The 15,737-nt window shown below is 44.3% G+C and overlaps 1 protein-coding gene across 6 annotated transcripts in view; it reads left to right on the top strand.

Annotated features, from left to right (window-relative positions):
* DIXDC1 (DIX domain containing 1) overlaps window positions 1-14,359 on the top strand; it is a 32,786-nt gene extending 18,427 nt beyond the window's left edge. For 3 of the 6 annotated variants that reach the window (XM_019622867.2, XM_019622869.2, XM_010723773.3), the window contains exons 6-20: window positions 2,432-2,544; window positions 3,646-3,794; window positions 5,565-5,654; window positions 5,761-5,814; window positions 5,974-6,024; window positions 7,007-7,111; window positions 7,602-7,655; window positions 8,194-8,298; window positions 8,377-8,448; window positions 9,155-9,241; window positions 9,401-9,562; window positions 9,684-9,750; window positions 11,272-11,380; window positions 11,904-12,012; window positions 12,862-14,359. In XM_019622867.2, coding sequence (XP_019478412.1) covers window positions 2,432-2,544; window positions 3,646-3,794; window positions 5,565-5,654; window positions 5,761-5,814; window positions 5,974-6,024; window positions 7,007-7,111; window positions 7,602-7,655; window positions 8,194-8,298; window positions 8,377-8,448; window positions 9,155-9,241; window positions 9,401-9,562; window positions 9,684-9,750; window positions 11,272-11,380; window positions 11,904-12,012; window positions 12,862-12,942 — 1,408 coding nt within the window. In that variant the 3' untranslated portion in view covers window positions 12,943-14,359. Of the gene's footprint in view, window positions 1-6; window positions 224-2,431; window positions 2,545-3,645; window positions 3,795-5,564; window positions 5,655-5,760; window positions 5,815-5,973; window positions 6,025-7,006; window positions 7,112-7,601; window positions 7,656-8,193; window positions 8,299-8,376; window positions 8,449-9,154; window positions 9,242-9,400; window positions 9,563-9,683; window positions 9,751-11,271; window positions 11,381-11,903; window positions 12,013-12,861 lie in introns of those variants that run through there. The other 3 variants (XM_019622868.2, XM_003212759.4, XM_010723774.1) reach the window with 2 other exon arrangements.
* The last annotated feature ends 1,378 nt before the right edge of the window (window positions 14,360-15,737 follow it).

Below are 15,737 nucleotides of genomic sequence, written 5' to 3'. Positions count from 1 at the left end.
TTTTTTTTTTTTTTTTTGCTGTGAATATTTCAGCTAATGTGAAGCAGTCTGGCTTGCAAATATTTCTCCAGTAGTTTGACAGGAGCTGGCATCTTCTGCACTGAATTCTGAGCATGTGAAGGAACGAGGCATGTCTGTAGCCCTAATCCTGAGGCTTCCCAGAAAACGGATTCTGTGAGGCGAAAGGTTAAAGTGGGATCATGGGAGGGAAGCAGGTCAAATGGTGAGCGATTGTTGCCATTGTCATTTGAAACCGCGGGGGTGGAGTGTTTATTAAAACTGTGGGAGTTCAAGTTTATCAGTGGGGCTGTTTCCCTGAAGCCTGGGCTGTGCAGACACTGACATCTCTGGGACTCAGCTGAGCAAGGATATGTGGGTTAAGAATCCAAGAGGTGGTAAGAGGAATAAAATGGAACAGTTTGCATCATAAAACTGAAATAGCTTTAATTTCCCAGAGTGTATTTCTGCATGCTTTGATCATGAATTATGATATACTTTTAAGAGAAAATCGTGTAAGTGGGTATTTTGTGCTATAAGTGACTTGGCGTAGCAATGTTTTCAGCATTAACTCATTGATGGCATAACGAATGGGACCACCTGACCTCTGCTACTGCTTCATCAGGCACCTGCGCACATTTCAGTGTCACTTTCACTGTTTGACGTGGTTTTAGAATTTGTTTCTGGTGCCATGTGAACTCTCTGGCCTCTTAAAAGAAGGAAGCTGCCTAAAATGGGGACTGTGGACATAGGAATGTCTAAGTGATTATCTGTAATGCTATATGGTGTGAAGACCTGTAGTGACAGTTCAGCCTATCCCTGCCCCAGCTGGGGGCCTTTGTATTTCATTTGGGCTGTGGATCCAGTTCTGAGAGGGGTGGACTTGGGGAGAGGGGGAATATTATTTCCATGTTCTGCATCCCCTTGTTTTTTTGTTTTTTTTTTTCATATCCTGCATGTTCTGTTCACTTTTCCTTCTAGTTCTCTGCTCATACCTCAGTTTTGCCACCTTCTCATCCAATAGTTGCTAATACTGTTTTTCTCTCATCCTTTCACCTTTAGCATGGATGAGAACCAGCAATGTGCTTCCTAGTGGCCATATCAGAATGATGGCACATTCAGAGTCTCAGTGGGAAGGAGAAATGAAGATCTCTGGCTCATAGGAAAAAAATATCTTTCTGATACTGGACATGGTAGATCAGCTGAGCTCCTGCTTTGTGCTTGTGCTATTTGAAAGCTCCACTTATGATCCTTACTGTGAACGCAAACCCAGCTATACTTACTGGGCTCTCAAACAACTATTTTATATTGTGTACCCATTCAGTGACAAGCAGTAGCAAGCAAATGGTTGAAAATGTTTTATATAAAATGTCTAATTAAGGACTGCTGTAATGCACTTAGTCTTCCTGAAGGTAAACCCCTTGGACAAAGTCAGGTGGCCTGGAGCCCTTAAACAACTACACACACCTTGTTTGAGCAGGACAGAACAGGCACTGTTAGAGATCTCCATTAGAAGGTGATTATTTTTTCACTTATTAAATTGCCTTCATCTCTTCCTTTAATGTGGTGAAAGTCCACTCTTTTTAGACCTTTAAAAGTAGGTTGTTTAAAGGTCTGTAGTGTAAATGAAAAATAAGCTGGGACTATGGATGGGAATGGATGAGACAGAGATGCTAGCAAGTAGTTTTCATCTATTTTGCAAGGCTTTTCTAATTCTGGGAGAGCTGTGGAATATGTAGGAACAGTGCTGGGAAGATGCAGAAGGCAAGCTGCTGGAGTGTCTTATTTTTCTGAACCTATTCTATTATTTCCACATTGTTTCCCTTTTGTTCTCTGTGCTTTGTTTCTATGTTGAGGAAAATGAAAAATTAACTCCTGTTTATACTTGCAAGGATTAGTTCCTGAGACTTGGGAGGTATGCTGAATGGGTCAGTGAGCTTCAGCTACCTTTTGATGTTGTCTGGGTGATGCATTTCAGAAGAATTTATGAAAAAAGATTGAGTGTTTGGACCTCACAGTCAGCTGAGATGGCTCCAATGAAGCTATTTGGGTACTTTCAAGATCTTTATACCAAAGATGTCCTGGATGAGTGGTATCTGACATTTAAAAATATTTTGCCTTTGGAATTTCAAGTTTGTTTTCTTATTGCATTGATGCTTTTAAAGCCCAGAAATGAGACATGAAGAAAGCTAAGATGGCTTTTTGTTTAGCTTGCAGTATGCAAGACTTGCTATAAATTGCTTCTGAGCAGACCTTTAGTAGAGTGTGGTGTTACCTCTGTGTGAGTTATGTGCCTACTTTAGTTTTCTGATGACTTCCCTGCCTATTATGCAGAAAATTCTCTTAACAAGATTTCCTGCATATTTGCTTTTAGCTTAGATGAGAGTGGTGTTGATCAGTGCACTGAAATAACTGTTTCCTGTTTCCTCTGCAGTCTCACATCACCCAGTCCTGTCCATAGCACAAAGAGTGAATCCACTGTAACCCAGTCAGAGGAGAAAGCAGGATTTGTGATTATCCACACTGAGGAAGCAGAAACTAAAACAGGTAGTTTGCTGATAGTGCTTAACAGCTCGCACTTTCATTGGGATTTATTTGCATTTGTTTACTGAAAAGTTCACCGGAGACTGAAATGAATATAGAGAGAGAATGAATTCTCTGCAGAGAATGGGATGCTGGGCAACTTCACATAAAGCGAAATCTCAAAAACTTTTAACAATACAGTGGTGCCATTAACATGACAACATTTGTGAGGGCTTGCTAACCGATACTTGGAAAACAGAATGCTGTGGAGAAGGTTTAAGAATCACACATAAACATGCTTTAATCACAGTATCATTAGGCTGTGTTGAGAGAAAAAATAAAATTCCTAAAAACACAGTCCATGTGAACCTGTAAAGCCTGTGATGCAGAACTTGACTTTGTGGAGGAGTCTGTGTTTACAGTGCATCTATACATAGGTTGAGTGACTCTTTGAAAAAGTTGAAGTATTGTGGTGTTTGCATTGAAGTTATTGCTGTATTTCCACAAATGCCCTGTGATATGATCAGTTTACACCTGAAATTTTCGTACAGGAAATGCTTTCAAAGAAGTTCTTAAAGTGACTTTTTTTTTTTTCCTTTCCAGGAATGCAGCTTAATAATAGCTCTTTCTGGTTAGCTTCTGTCCCAAGAGCAAATGGCAGAAGCTCTCCTAGGAAATACTTTGCTGCCTCAGCCAATATAGTCTGCTTCAGTGCTTGCTGGCAGGCTGTGGCAGACTCTTCTTTAAATTCTTAGCATCACTCTATGTACTTGCTGCCTGCTCAGTTGGGTACTGCAGCTGTGTGCCTGCTGATGCACAGCAGCTTGAGCTGACTGGTTTCATCTTTGGTCAACTAGGTAGCTACTAAGTAGTCATCGAACCTCACCAGGTACAGCAAAGTTAATGGAGGGGAAGGATACTGATCATCTTTGATGCAGGCATATCCAGGAAAGTTTTCTTTGCATGGAGAATGAGGAATGAATCCTTGAAACAGACAGAACATCTCACCTGTAGCAACTTCCTTGATGCGTTTGTATGTGATTGACATGGACAGCAGGCAATTACAGTGTTGTGGAAGTCTTTTCTATCTATGTAATGGCCACATTCAGTTGTTTTTTCTTCCAGAAGAGACAGAATCTCACTTCCAGCCTGAATGGCAAGCAGGGAACCCAGGGTCATGTTTGGAGAATTCATGGGAGGAGCAGCTATTGGAACAACAGGATCATTTGGAAAAGGAAATGGAGGAAGCAAAGAAGATGATTTCAGGTTTGCAGGTAATAGATATTCTTCCCAGCCAGCTTTTCCATACACATTCATTTTCTTTCCATCAGCTATAGCTGGAATGTAAATTATCTTGCAGCTGAGTCTGGAACTTGAGAGCTGAGGAAGAGTCCTGGCCCAGGGAGGTCTCCTGGGGCAACTGTGAGGAAGTCAGTTGTTTAGTGGGGATGGTGGCTCTTCCCTGTGTCTCTGACCTGTGTATTTGCTATTGCCATTTAAAGCACATACGTTACCATGCAGAATGGTAAAGATGCAGTAGTGTTTTCCATGAGCTGAGGGAAAACTCCCATTCTTCACCAGGGCACTTATCAGGTTTTGTTAGCAGTCTGCAAGAATGGAGCAGTCTTTCTGTGACTTGTGATCAGAAGTAATGCAGAGAGGCAAGAAATGTAGAGAAATCAATCAAGATTCACAGGCTGATCAACGGTCACATAGGTCTGCATCAGTCTTCCAGTGAACTGGGCTGAACTATAACGTTTAACACACTCCTCTTCAGCCAGTGGCCATTTATTTGGGGGACCTTTTTCTCACTGCCCTGTTCCAGTCCCCCTCTGACCAAATGACCCTCAGCCCAATGTGTTTGTGTGATTCTGTGTGGGGAATAGAGCCCCTGTTCCATATGGTAAAGACCCTGAGCTCTCTCAGGAATATTCCTTTCTGTTTGTGCTGGGAACCATACTGGCTTTGAATTGTAAATATTTATGTGCCAGTAAACAAAGCAGAGATTGTCTGAGAAGCATAGGCAGCCGGGAGAGCGCTTTCCCTGTGGACAATGGGCAGGACACAAAAGACTCCAAAAGAAAATATATGCTCATGCACTGGTAAAATCCAGTTGCATTATGTGCCCAATGGGAGCAGGGAGAGACAACACAGGAAGGACTGGCATGTCCAGTTCTTCCATCCCTGGCCCTACGTCTCAGGAGTGAGGGTGAGCAGCTGGCACTGCTGCTCCCTTATCTTCTAGGAGTAGGAAGAGGCAGCTGATATTTCTAGCCAAGAAATTGATTTAATTGATTATTCTCCCTGCCTCCCCCTCCCCCCTTCAATATTTTAGAGCCGCCAGTTCATTAAGGTTTGACTGAGATACCAGGGACCTGATCTATGCATGCCCCATAAGGGGCTAAAACCATGGCAGCTTTTTATGTTCCTATGTGATTCATGCTTCAGTGTCCTGCTGGGCAGACTTTGGGTTGCACTCAGGGAATGGTTTCCCAAAGAGCCTTTGCATTAACTGAATGCAGATTGCTGGCTGTTTGCTATTCAGCAGCAGTTGCAGCACTCTGGCCCATCAGCCTTGAGTCTTTTGGACTGGAGTATTGCTGCAAATTAGGTATTTTGTTTGCAACTATAGAGTTGAAATAGAAATAAAATAGAAAAGTAATTTAAAGGAAAAAAAAAAAAGCATTACTTTAAATTATTGACTGGTGCAACATCCTGGCATGTACCCGTATGTCTTTGAGTCCTAGAAGCTTGAGACAGAAAGGTCAGCGTAAAAAAACACCAGCTAGAGTAAACCAGTCCTGCCAGTCACACTTTCTACAGTATAGGATTATCCATCCTTCAGGCTGGATTTAGTTTACTGTGGAGATTCTGGCATCTTCCTGCAGACATGGCCTACTTGGATCTGCTGAAAGAGTTAATGCTGTGCTTCCAGAAACTGTTGATATGTCTGACCGGTCTTAGCCAGGTCTGTAGTTAGCCTGTTTTTCTTTTAAAAACCTCTGAGGAGTTTGTTTGTTTTTTTTTTTTCTTCATTCTCTCAGGCTTTACTGCTCAATGGATCTTTACCTGAGGATGAGCAGGAAGGGTCCTTTGAACTTTGTGAACATGGAGCCTGCCCAGAAGAGCAGCTGGTGAGCACACTATTGTACTTAGGTTTCTCTAACTGAGCAGCTCTAGGTAATGGTCTGCCACAGGCAGGTGTTTTACTCAGTAATAATCATGGGTTTTTGTGTTCAGATCATAATCCGAAGTCGTCTGGACCAGAGTGAGGAAGAAAATCAAGACCTAAAGGTTAGAGGAATTGATTTTCTTTTTTTTTCATGCCTATAATAGCAGGGGCTTAAGAAGATGCTTATTTGATTTGCCATGTGGGAAAAGGAGAACACAGACTTGGGTTGAATCTGAACAGGTAAAAAAATGCAATTTAATCAAATTCTTTTGGATTTACAGAAGGAGCTGTTAAAATACAAACAAGAAGCTCGAAACCTACAGGGGATAAAGGTAAGGAAAGGGATACTTCATCAAATATAAATACTAAAGCTCTGGAGTTTGCTGCAGCCCATGAATAGGAGTAGGGCAATCAGCAACCATACAGTTCTGTGGAATACAAGAGAATGGAAGGAGCTGTATTAGGGCAGTTGGAGGTAGGATATCCTATGCTCTATTTCTGGTTTTTGGGAGAGACTGCAGTTGAAACAGGCCCCAGGAGTGAGGTGTCCTGGGTTCTGTTTCTATCTTCAGGGTTGGGGTAGGCACAGCAGGATTGGCCAAACAAACTCTTGATGAGAGGCAAAACAGCATAGGGGGTATCCTTGTCCTCTTCAGCTGCAGCATTTTTCACCTTTTTGGCTTGTTTTGCTCAGTTTCTCCCTTTAGAGTTATGAACACTCATAATCTGCTCCTGAGCAGAAGTATTTTAGAGCTGCCTATCAGCTTTCTGTGAAGGAAGACAGCAGTACCTATCCAAGGTGGAACTCTCGGTTTCTGGGTAATACCAAGTTAGAAATTACACAATTAGTACGGACTGTGGCCTCTTCAGAGAGGATTTCGTTGCACAATTAGATCGTGCTGAGAATTTGTTTCCTTGTGTCCCTCCCTGACATTGGCCTCTTACTACCCTCTGGCTGCTGCAGTTGTGTGGCTGGAGAAACCAGCTGTAGGCTGCTGTAAACACCCTCCAAAGACACTGCTGTTTTCTTCCATAAGGGAGAATTGTCAGGAAACTTCTGAAGCAGAAACTTCAGGAAGAAGCAATCACTCTGTCACAAATGTCTAAACCATTAGCAGGGAAATCGTCACTGGGCAAGAGCAAGGCAGAAGGGCTCTGAGAGGCTGTTGGAGCAGATGTCTGTATGTCTTCCGCTCTCTCAGGCCTTTGACAACATTTGAGTCTAGTCTATAAGGTCTAGATCACATCTAGATCACTTTCCATGGGAAGGTCTCTGCCTTTCTCTTGCACTTACCTATCGATGTCTTTTCCTAGGATGCTCTACAGCAGAGGCTGGCTCAACAGGATGCTTCAGTTCTTCAGCTAAAGCAGGAACTGCTGAGAGCAAACATGGACAGGGAAGAGTTGCACAATCAGAATGTGAGTCACTATGTTGCTGCTTCTGAGATTATTTTAGAAAGAAAGAGCTTGGCAGCCCTGGGAATTCTAGCAGCCAAAGGATGGGGTTTGTGGTTGCAGCATAGTTTTTGAGGTCATGGGATAGTGAAAGAACAGTCAAAGGTCTATGCGGTAAAAGCTGCAGACTCTACTAGCCAGCTGTGGAGTTCCCCGTTCCTCATCCCCCACTTCCTGCACTCAAAGGCCTTAGCTGAAATGAGGAGATTCCCATGATGTTTTCAGTTTTCAGTAGCCTTGTTCCTTCCTTATACTGCTCCCTGCATTCGCAACTACCATGTTGACAGGTGGAGCTCCAACATGGTGTCTGCCTGAAGTGCCCTGTTCAAAAGCTTGCTGCCCTGGAAAGCAGACTAGCTCCCTCAAACCCTGCCTCCCATTAGCACAAGGCACAAAGAGCTTGGCGCTAACTCTTCAGGAATATAGACTTCACACCTAATTGTTTTTTCTGCAGGTTGATCTTCAGAGGAAGGTTGAAGAGCGAAACAGGCTACTGGCAGAATACAAAGTAATGGAATCTCTTTGTTGGGGGCTTTGCTGGGGACGGTATCTGGTGGTTCTCCTGTGAATGTAACTGCTCTCTCCCTGGCACTCATTCACCTCATGGAATGGCATTGTGGGCAGTGAATAAGTTGCAAAAGCCATGCATGTTTGCTATGAGAAGAAGGGATCAGATGATTCTTGTGTTCTGCCCCAAACTCATTTTCATAGTGGATCTTTCATTGTCTTGCTTTTGGCTTGCTGAATGTTTAATGTGCAGAAGCCAGGTTAGAGTCTGTCACTTGACTGCTTACTGATCCCTCATCAATCTGTTTTCTCTGCACCAGTTGTCTGGCCTCAGTCATGGACCTTGACTGGCCAGGGGTGCTCCAGGCAACAATAATATGACTAACCTTTTCAAACAAGGCTTTGATACTCAGATCTAACATCTAGCTAAAAGGATACAGACTATGTAGGTCAAGCTGTAGAGTAGCCTTGTCTTGGCAGAGTACATATTCCTGCCATAATGATGATTGTGAGCCTTACCATGCTTTGATTTGTTACAGAAGGAACTGGGCCAGAAAGATCGACATTTACAGCAGCATCAAACCAAACTGGATGAAATGCTTAGGCAACTTTCTGAGGCCAGTTACCAGCAGGTGTGGAGCCAGGTGGGCTGCTGATATCCTAAGAGCTGGTACTTACCCTTGGTGGCTCATTTCGTGCTGGTTCTTCTGTTCCTTTTACAGGTGGATTTGGAGCGGGAGCTGGAGCACAAAGAGGCCCTGCTAGCTCACTGCATGAAGAGAGAAGCTGAAGAGGTATGGGAAGCAGAAGCATTGGTCGACACATCAGACTGTTGGACTAGTGTTTCCATTTAGCACTCCCTAGCTGCCCGTCTTCAGAAATCATATCCGTCCCAGAGAGGCCGAACTCAATATAGTCTAATTGACTGTGCCCTGAGCAAGATAGGCTTACTCCACAAAGCATCCATCTTACCACAGCTCTCAGCAGTGAGCTCTCTGGCATAGCTTCTAGTGTCAAAATCATAAGGGATGAAACAATAAGGAGAGCACAGGATTAAGTGGAAGCCAGAGGCTTCTAACTTCTGGACTCTAACTTCAGCTCTAATGCAGGCTAGCAGCTAGGCCAGGACTTACCGTCTCCTCTCCTCCTCTTCCTGGTGACACAGCTATTGAGAACTTGTAACTGTTTTGGTGGAAAGAACACCAGCCCCAGTATCTGTCAGCACCTGCACAGTGATCTTTAGAGTTTATAAGAGTCCTCTGTGGCAGTGAGAAGGCATTTCCTATATCTGCCTGTGTTTCTTCACCCACACATGAGAAACCACATTTGTGTGGAGCAGTCCTATAGGCCAGAGCACTCCTTAAGTGAATGCATTTACCTACTAGAAAGTAAATAGATCTTTTTCATCCCCTCTCATCACTTTGAAGTTGGCAAACTGAGACCTATAGGGAATTCCTAACACTTATATTCCTGGCGTCACATGCATCTTCCACTGAACAGGTGATGGCATATAGCAGTTACAATGCTCAGAGCAATGGCTTCCTCCAGACAGCAGGAAAAGGAGCTGCTCCCACAGCCCACCGAGGGGTAAGTGTATGAAGGGATGTTTTCCCAGTCAGATTGAGGCGAGGGCTCCATATGTCCTGGAATCTGTTAAGGGCTATTTCTCCTTTCTAAGGCCTGGGGCTTTAGATGGGAAGAAAGCAGCCTGGAGATAATATGATTAACTTTTGGTCTCTTGGCAAGACAAATGACTTGCAGCTCGTTCGTGATGCACTTCGTAGCCTGAGGAATAGTTTCAGTGGCCACGATCCACAGCACCACACTATTGACAGCCTGGAGCAGGGCATATCTAGTCTGATGGAACGGTTACACCGCATGGAGACGCAGAAGAGGCAAGAGAGAAGGGTAAACGTTTCCTACTGCTTGCCTCTTAATTTCTGCCCTTCACACAGAACCTTGAACTAAACTACCACTTCCCAACTGGGAAGTAATACTTCATTTTCACTCATTTGGTTTCACATCCTAGATCCGGGGGAAGTCACCGGCAAGCAGAGTGACAAATGAGTGTAGAGACTCCTGGCCTCCAAACTCCAGTAAGTGTCTTTCAGTTCCTCTTCTTTCTGAATTAATTCCTCAGATTTCCTGGGCAAAGTCTAGGACGCAGCAGCATCTTGGGAATCTGCCATTTGTTCTGCCCTTTACCAAAGCTCACTATCCTCACTTCGGTTGCTTGGCATTCAGGCATAGGAAGGAGGTCAGAGACAGTCTATAGCAGCTTGTTTGTAAAGCACCATTATGCTGTGAAATGTCTGAACCAATTGAGTAGTACTGCAGTAGAAATAATTACCCATGGGATGAGTTGGAAATGTAATGTTATTTCACCTTTCCTGCTGGTTTGCACCATCTAGTGGATGCATAACTGTACAGATGCTTCTCTTGCTTCCCCCATAGTGTCTGGCTCCTTTCATGTATGTGGAATAGCACAGTTTCTGACATCATGTTTTGTGGCTTCAGCTGCAGCAGCTCCACATTTGCTTTTCATTGTAAAGGCTGTTTGTTTCAAGTTTTGGTTATAAGTGTTTTCTGGGAAGTCTGTGAGGGAGGCGGTAGAGGTTTCCAGGTACTGGGGAAAGGCAGAGGCTGCATTGCAGCATCCAGCAACAGGGTAGCCTGCATGTACAGGATATGGAGAAAAGCAGGACAGATACTCAGAAGTCTGAAGGGGAGGCAGGGAGGATTTGTTGGGTCCTCCCTCCTCTCCTATAAACTTCAGATTTTAGGGTCTCTACATGTGTACCGTACCTCTCCCCTTCTCATTAAGCCTCAGCAGGCTTCATCCCCTGTGCTGCAGCAGGAAAATTGAGTTTTGCAGCCATAAACCTAGAATCTCTCAGGTGTAGAGAGTTCTAAGAGGTGGCTCCAAAAATTTGTTAGAAACCTATAACTTGGTGTCCTACTGTTTTCTGCATGCTGAGAGTTAAAATTGTAGAGTTCCTCAGTGTGAAGCTTCAGCTATCAGCACAGCACATTGAAAGGGTAGGGGAAACTAGGCAGTATCCAGAGGGGAGAGAAACATAAATGAGCAAAGAAAAATACGTGCACAAACACTCATCCTGACCAAGCTGAATGGACAGATGGGGAGGAGATAGATAACCTTTTCCCTTAATAATGGTGATCAATCAGACCATCCTGCTCTACCCATCTGCAAGTGAAAGCAAGTGGTACTGTAGTTTGCCTAGACAGTAGGATGGATTACTCTTCAGTACCTTCTCTTACTTTCTCTTCCAGAAGGGTTTTCCTTTCATTGCCTGTGGAGTAAGTGGTAAGCAGCAAGCTACTCAGTAGGTAGAATAGGAATCCTAGAGGGCATTGGTAGGAAAATCTTATAAGCTAATACGTTTGGATTTGTTGTTACCTTAAAATCCAAAGCTTTTCACTGAGCAGAGGAATACCTGGTCCTTCCTAGGGATAGCCACTTTTGTAAGAATCTCATCCCACCTGGAGATTCTTTGCTCTTGATGGCAAGTTTGATGCTGAGACCACCTCTTGTCTCCTGTTGTGGTGTGAGACAGGTTGTTCTCCAATTATTGTGCTCTGGGCTTTTTTCTTTGCAGAACTGCCTCATTCTCACAGCACACCTGCGATGAGTACCAGTGCCTGCACCAAAGTTTTGTACTTCACTGACCGCTCCCTCACACCTTTCATGGTCAGCATACCAAAGAGGTGAGATTTAGTTTTGCCTTGCTTTGATCTGGGAGGTACTTGTTTCCTTGAAAACATTAGTCTGATCTCTTCTGGGTGTGGTCACCACTAGCACAGGTTCCCTTTAACTTAGGCACTGGATTTCATACCACTGACTGAAAGCAGTCCCCTAGCTGATACGTTTGTTTTAGAACCTTAGGAAACTTTTTGTTTTTTAATTAACTTCAAAGAGAAGGCATCCAAACAGTTCTATTCTGGCATATAGCACAGGACTCCTGTGCCAAAAAACACATCAGTCAGCCCAAATGGGAAAGGAAGAAAGGCTGTTTCGAGGTGATTCCTAGAAAATTCGGAGGAAATTCTTCCTCTGAAGAGGACTTTGGGGTTGACAGGTGTGTTCCTGGAGGGGCACGCTCTTCACATCCCTGTGGCTTATGTTCTGAGTGCCTAGCCTGACTTGTGCTGTGGCCCTGCATGCCATACAATAACATTTGAGATAAAAGCCTGTCCAATGTACTATGGAATAGTGTCGGACTCTTTGCAGGTTAGGGGAAGTGACTCTGAAGGATTTTAAGGTAGCTATTGATCGTGAAGGAACCCACCGGTACCACTTCAAAGCCCTGGATCCAGAGTTTGGCACAGTCAAAGAGGAGGTAGGTGTGGAATTTAACTGTTGGCCAGTGCTGGGTTCAGTGTTGTGACACAGCCCTGGAGACCTTGGTCACATCACTTCTAAACTAAAAAAAAAATCTTTGTATCTCCAAATGGACTGCCAGTTTCCACAATTGTAGGTTAAGCTCCTCTTCTGAGAAGCTAAAAATGAGATGCTTTCATCTCCAGCCAGAGCAACGATACAAATGTGACTGCTTGTCTGGGGTTTCCAGAGCCCTATAGGCAAAGGCTATTGGAAAAACACAGGCTACACTTCTGGGTCTTACAGTGGCTTTATGAAATCTGTTGCAACATTTATTTTAAAAACATCCTCCTACGTCATTTTAAAGGTCTTTCAGAGGTGGCTGTGTTTATGTGGCATCTTTTTCCTTTGTGTGCTGAATTATACCTGTTTGAGCTTAAGCTGGTGTTGGTATGGATTGGATTCATTAAAAGTTATTGAGGGTAGTTCCTGTTTCACAAATTGATGAAGACAAGTGCAAAGGGCTACCTTCCCTTGGGAACAGTCAGCTGACTAGTTAGCCATTCTGCAGAAACAGATGGGAATTGTATTCTGATGGATAAGAAGAGATGTGTTTCCTGTGTTTATTTTACTTTTTCTGATGAAAAATAGTCATGACTGTTAAGGTTGAAGAAGGAGCCAGATCTAGTTTTCAACTTAAAATCTGAAAACATTGAGATGTGTGTCAATGTTGGGTGAGGTGTATGTTATGTGAGCTGCACTGTAGAACTGTAACTAGGATTTCTGACTTGATGCCTGCCTCTAATGCTGTTCACATGTGGGAGAGCAGTGACCAGACTTCAGATGTGACTGGACTCTTTTTTCATAGGTATTCCATGATGATGACATCATTCCTGGTTGGGAGGGGAAAATTGTGGCCTGGGTAGAAGAAGACCATGGGGAGAATTAATCAAGCTTTTAGGTCTTGTCACTATGGAAACCTGTGACTGACTGCTGAGCTCAGAGAATGACCGAAAAGCATGTGTGCTGGAAGGAGTCCAACTCAAGCTGCCAAGAGAAAGGGCTTCTCTGCAAACAATGGGTAATGCACGTTGTGTGCATGGACACCTGGCATGGACACCTGACTTTCTGTGGCCAAATACAGACAGCACTGTAGGACTGAAACAGTGATCTGTGGGAAAGAAACACCTTGTTTTTTCCTGTCAACTAAACCCTAAAGGCCTTAATGATACATTTTTCCTTTCCCCTGCTTCTCAATTCCTGCTGTATGTGCTGCAGCCTGTGAGCTTGGCATCTCAACTCTGGTTTGTTGTACACAGTATTGCATAAATCTACTCTGATGGCAAAAATGTGAAAGTTTGCCTTTGTGAGTCTGAAGAAATGACTAGATTGTGCAAGCAGAAGGTTTGACCAGCTTTGTTCTCGAACTTGCATGTGTTGCAGGAGCAGAGTGAACTTTGTAGACAGTCAGACTGAGCGGACCTGGGGAAGGAAGACAGTCTTCTGGATTTGCATTATCTGAAGCAAAGATTATCAGCTTGGCAAAGCTCCCTTTTTCCCAAATTCAGGCTTCTAGTTCCTAGCCCCGCTTTTCCCACTTGTCCTCCAAAGATGTACTTCTAAGGTCCTCTGGGTTTGTTTTGTTGCCATGGGGACTGTGGGATCTTGGTACTTGCTTTTCTGCTGAAAGTTTTCGTTTTGGGACACAGGAACTGGAATCAGCTACTTCCCCAAGGTACTTCTAGCCCCTCCCCCCTTCTTGTTAAACCTCTGTCTCTGCACTCCTGCTGCCTCCTCTCTTAGCACAGCAATTGATTGTCACCTCCTGTGCACAGGCATCATTATGCTACTGTTTGCAAATTGCCAGAGCCACCAGACATAAAAACACTTATCCTATAAGTCCTATCAGTAGCACCACTTTCTTGCTATATCTATTGCTGGGGTTTCTGGAGGAGCAAGGAATTGAACAGCTGAATGAGAGGGTTCGAGCCCTGAGATCCCTGAGGCTTTTGTGGAGTTTGTTTTGGTTTTTGTTTTTCCCCTGCTTGCCTCCCTCTGTCCTCCTGCTGGCTTTGGTCTGGAGCGGACACTGTTGACTTAAAAGTTCAAATGGTAAGTCAAGGCTCTGCTCATTCTCGGTCCGTGTGGCCCTTTCACGGACTGCCTGCATGTCTGTACCGTGCATGAGGCTGGGAGAGGGTGAACCTGGTTTTACTGTTTTATATTAACGTGTCCTTTTGTAAATATGTTACTGTTTGGAATTATTTTGTACCAGTTTACATTGTCTGAGGACTGTGGATATTTTTATACCAGTGCAAGTGCTTTCTGTATATTTCTGCACGCATTATACGGTGTTTTACTCTCTAGTGGATGCTGAGATGTTTTGTATGGTCTTCTGTTCACACAACACTGGGTTTGACTTTATTTTGCTTTGGAAATCCAACTAGTTCCTATTGGATTTTATGTTTTGCCAGCTTATACAGGCAGTAAGAACGCTATTTCTTCTCTCACTGCTTCACTGTCCACGAAAGAGCTCAAGGATTTTACAAGGCCCTGTGCCAGTCTGGCACAAGACAGCATGCCTGCTGCGCTGTATGATTTGTTGTGGTGACTTTTTCTTTACAGACAGAGGCTAATATCAGAGCTCATCAGTGGGCAAGTTCATCAGTAGCTGCAGGGCAGGGGAACACATCTTGCTTGGAAAAGAAGGATTTTCTTCCTCCCTGGAAACAGTTTTCTGTTGCGTGATCTTTAGTGGGTTGTTTAAGATAGCATGGGGTTGTAATATTGGAATCAATTGTTGTATTTCAATTGTAGGTTGTTTTTTTTTTTTCCTCAAGTGTTTCTTCAAGTTTTGTTCACTGATTCTATTTCAGCGAGAGCCGCACCCCCAGGATAGGATTTTATGGAGACAATTTTCAAGGTCTGTAGTTGCCAGTTCCAGTGACCAGTGCTGTTTGGTTGTGGAGCTATTATCAGAGCTTCTACTGGATACCTTGCCCAATAGTTATCTGGTGTTCCCATGGGAAAAGACAGATGTTAGCTGATACAGGAGGAGGGCGGGAGCCTCAGTCTTGTTCTTAGGGCAGTTCAGGTATCTCCTTGTGGGCACACGTAACATGCTTACTGACACTCAGATTTGGCCAAATGCTTTCCAGAGCAGCAATGAGCTTCGTGCTTGAGAAGGAGGAAGACTGAAGACTGTTCCGTTATCAGTACTAACATCACACAAACAAAACAGGTGTCACCTGAGACAGAACCGAGGCAGTGCTCTGTTCTCGAGCTCCTGGCTGTGGCTGCCTGTGTTAGCACAGCTGGCGCTGAAGCAGAAGCCCCACTTCGCTGCGCTCACCCCAGCAGTGCTGCACTCACAGGCTGCTTGTGCTCAGCTTTGTGCCGCAGCACTGCAGCCCTCCCCAGCTGATTTACAAGAACGAGTTCGGAAGCGGTAATAAAGGGGCAGAGGAGAGGCGGCAGGTGGAAAGGCCTTGGTGGGCTGCTCCTTGTTGGTAGCAGCAGCAGCTGTTGTGCCGACATGAAATCGTGCTGCAGTAACGTCAGCGGGTGGATTCACACTGCGCGCAGGGCTTCCATTCAGTTGGCTGGAATTCGTATTTACTTCTGCCCGCCCACTCCTATACTTCGAGCTGACGCTGTGACACGTTCTATGCTAAATTATATTTTCGTAGAAGCTCCAGACGTGGCGCTCTTCATGTCCTACGCGATCCGCACCATCGCCGCGAG

The sequence above is a fragment of the Meleagris gallopavo genome, chromosome 26 (genome assembly GCF_000146605.3).
Source record: "Meleagris gallopavo isolate NT-WF06-2002-E0010 breed Aviagen turkey brand Nicholas breeding stock chromosome 26, Turkey_5.1, whole genome shotgun sequence".
In the NCBI taxonomy this organism is placed as follows: Eukaryota; Metazoa; Chordata; class Aves; order Galliformes; family Phasianidae; genus Meleagris; species Meleagris gallopavo.
This window is presented reverse-complemented; position numbering and strand designations above follow the sequence as displayed.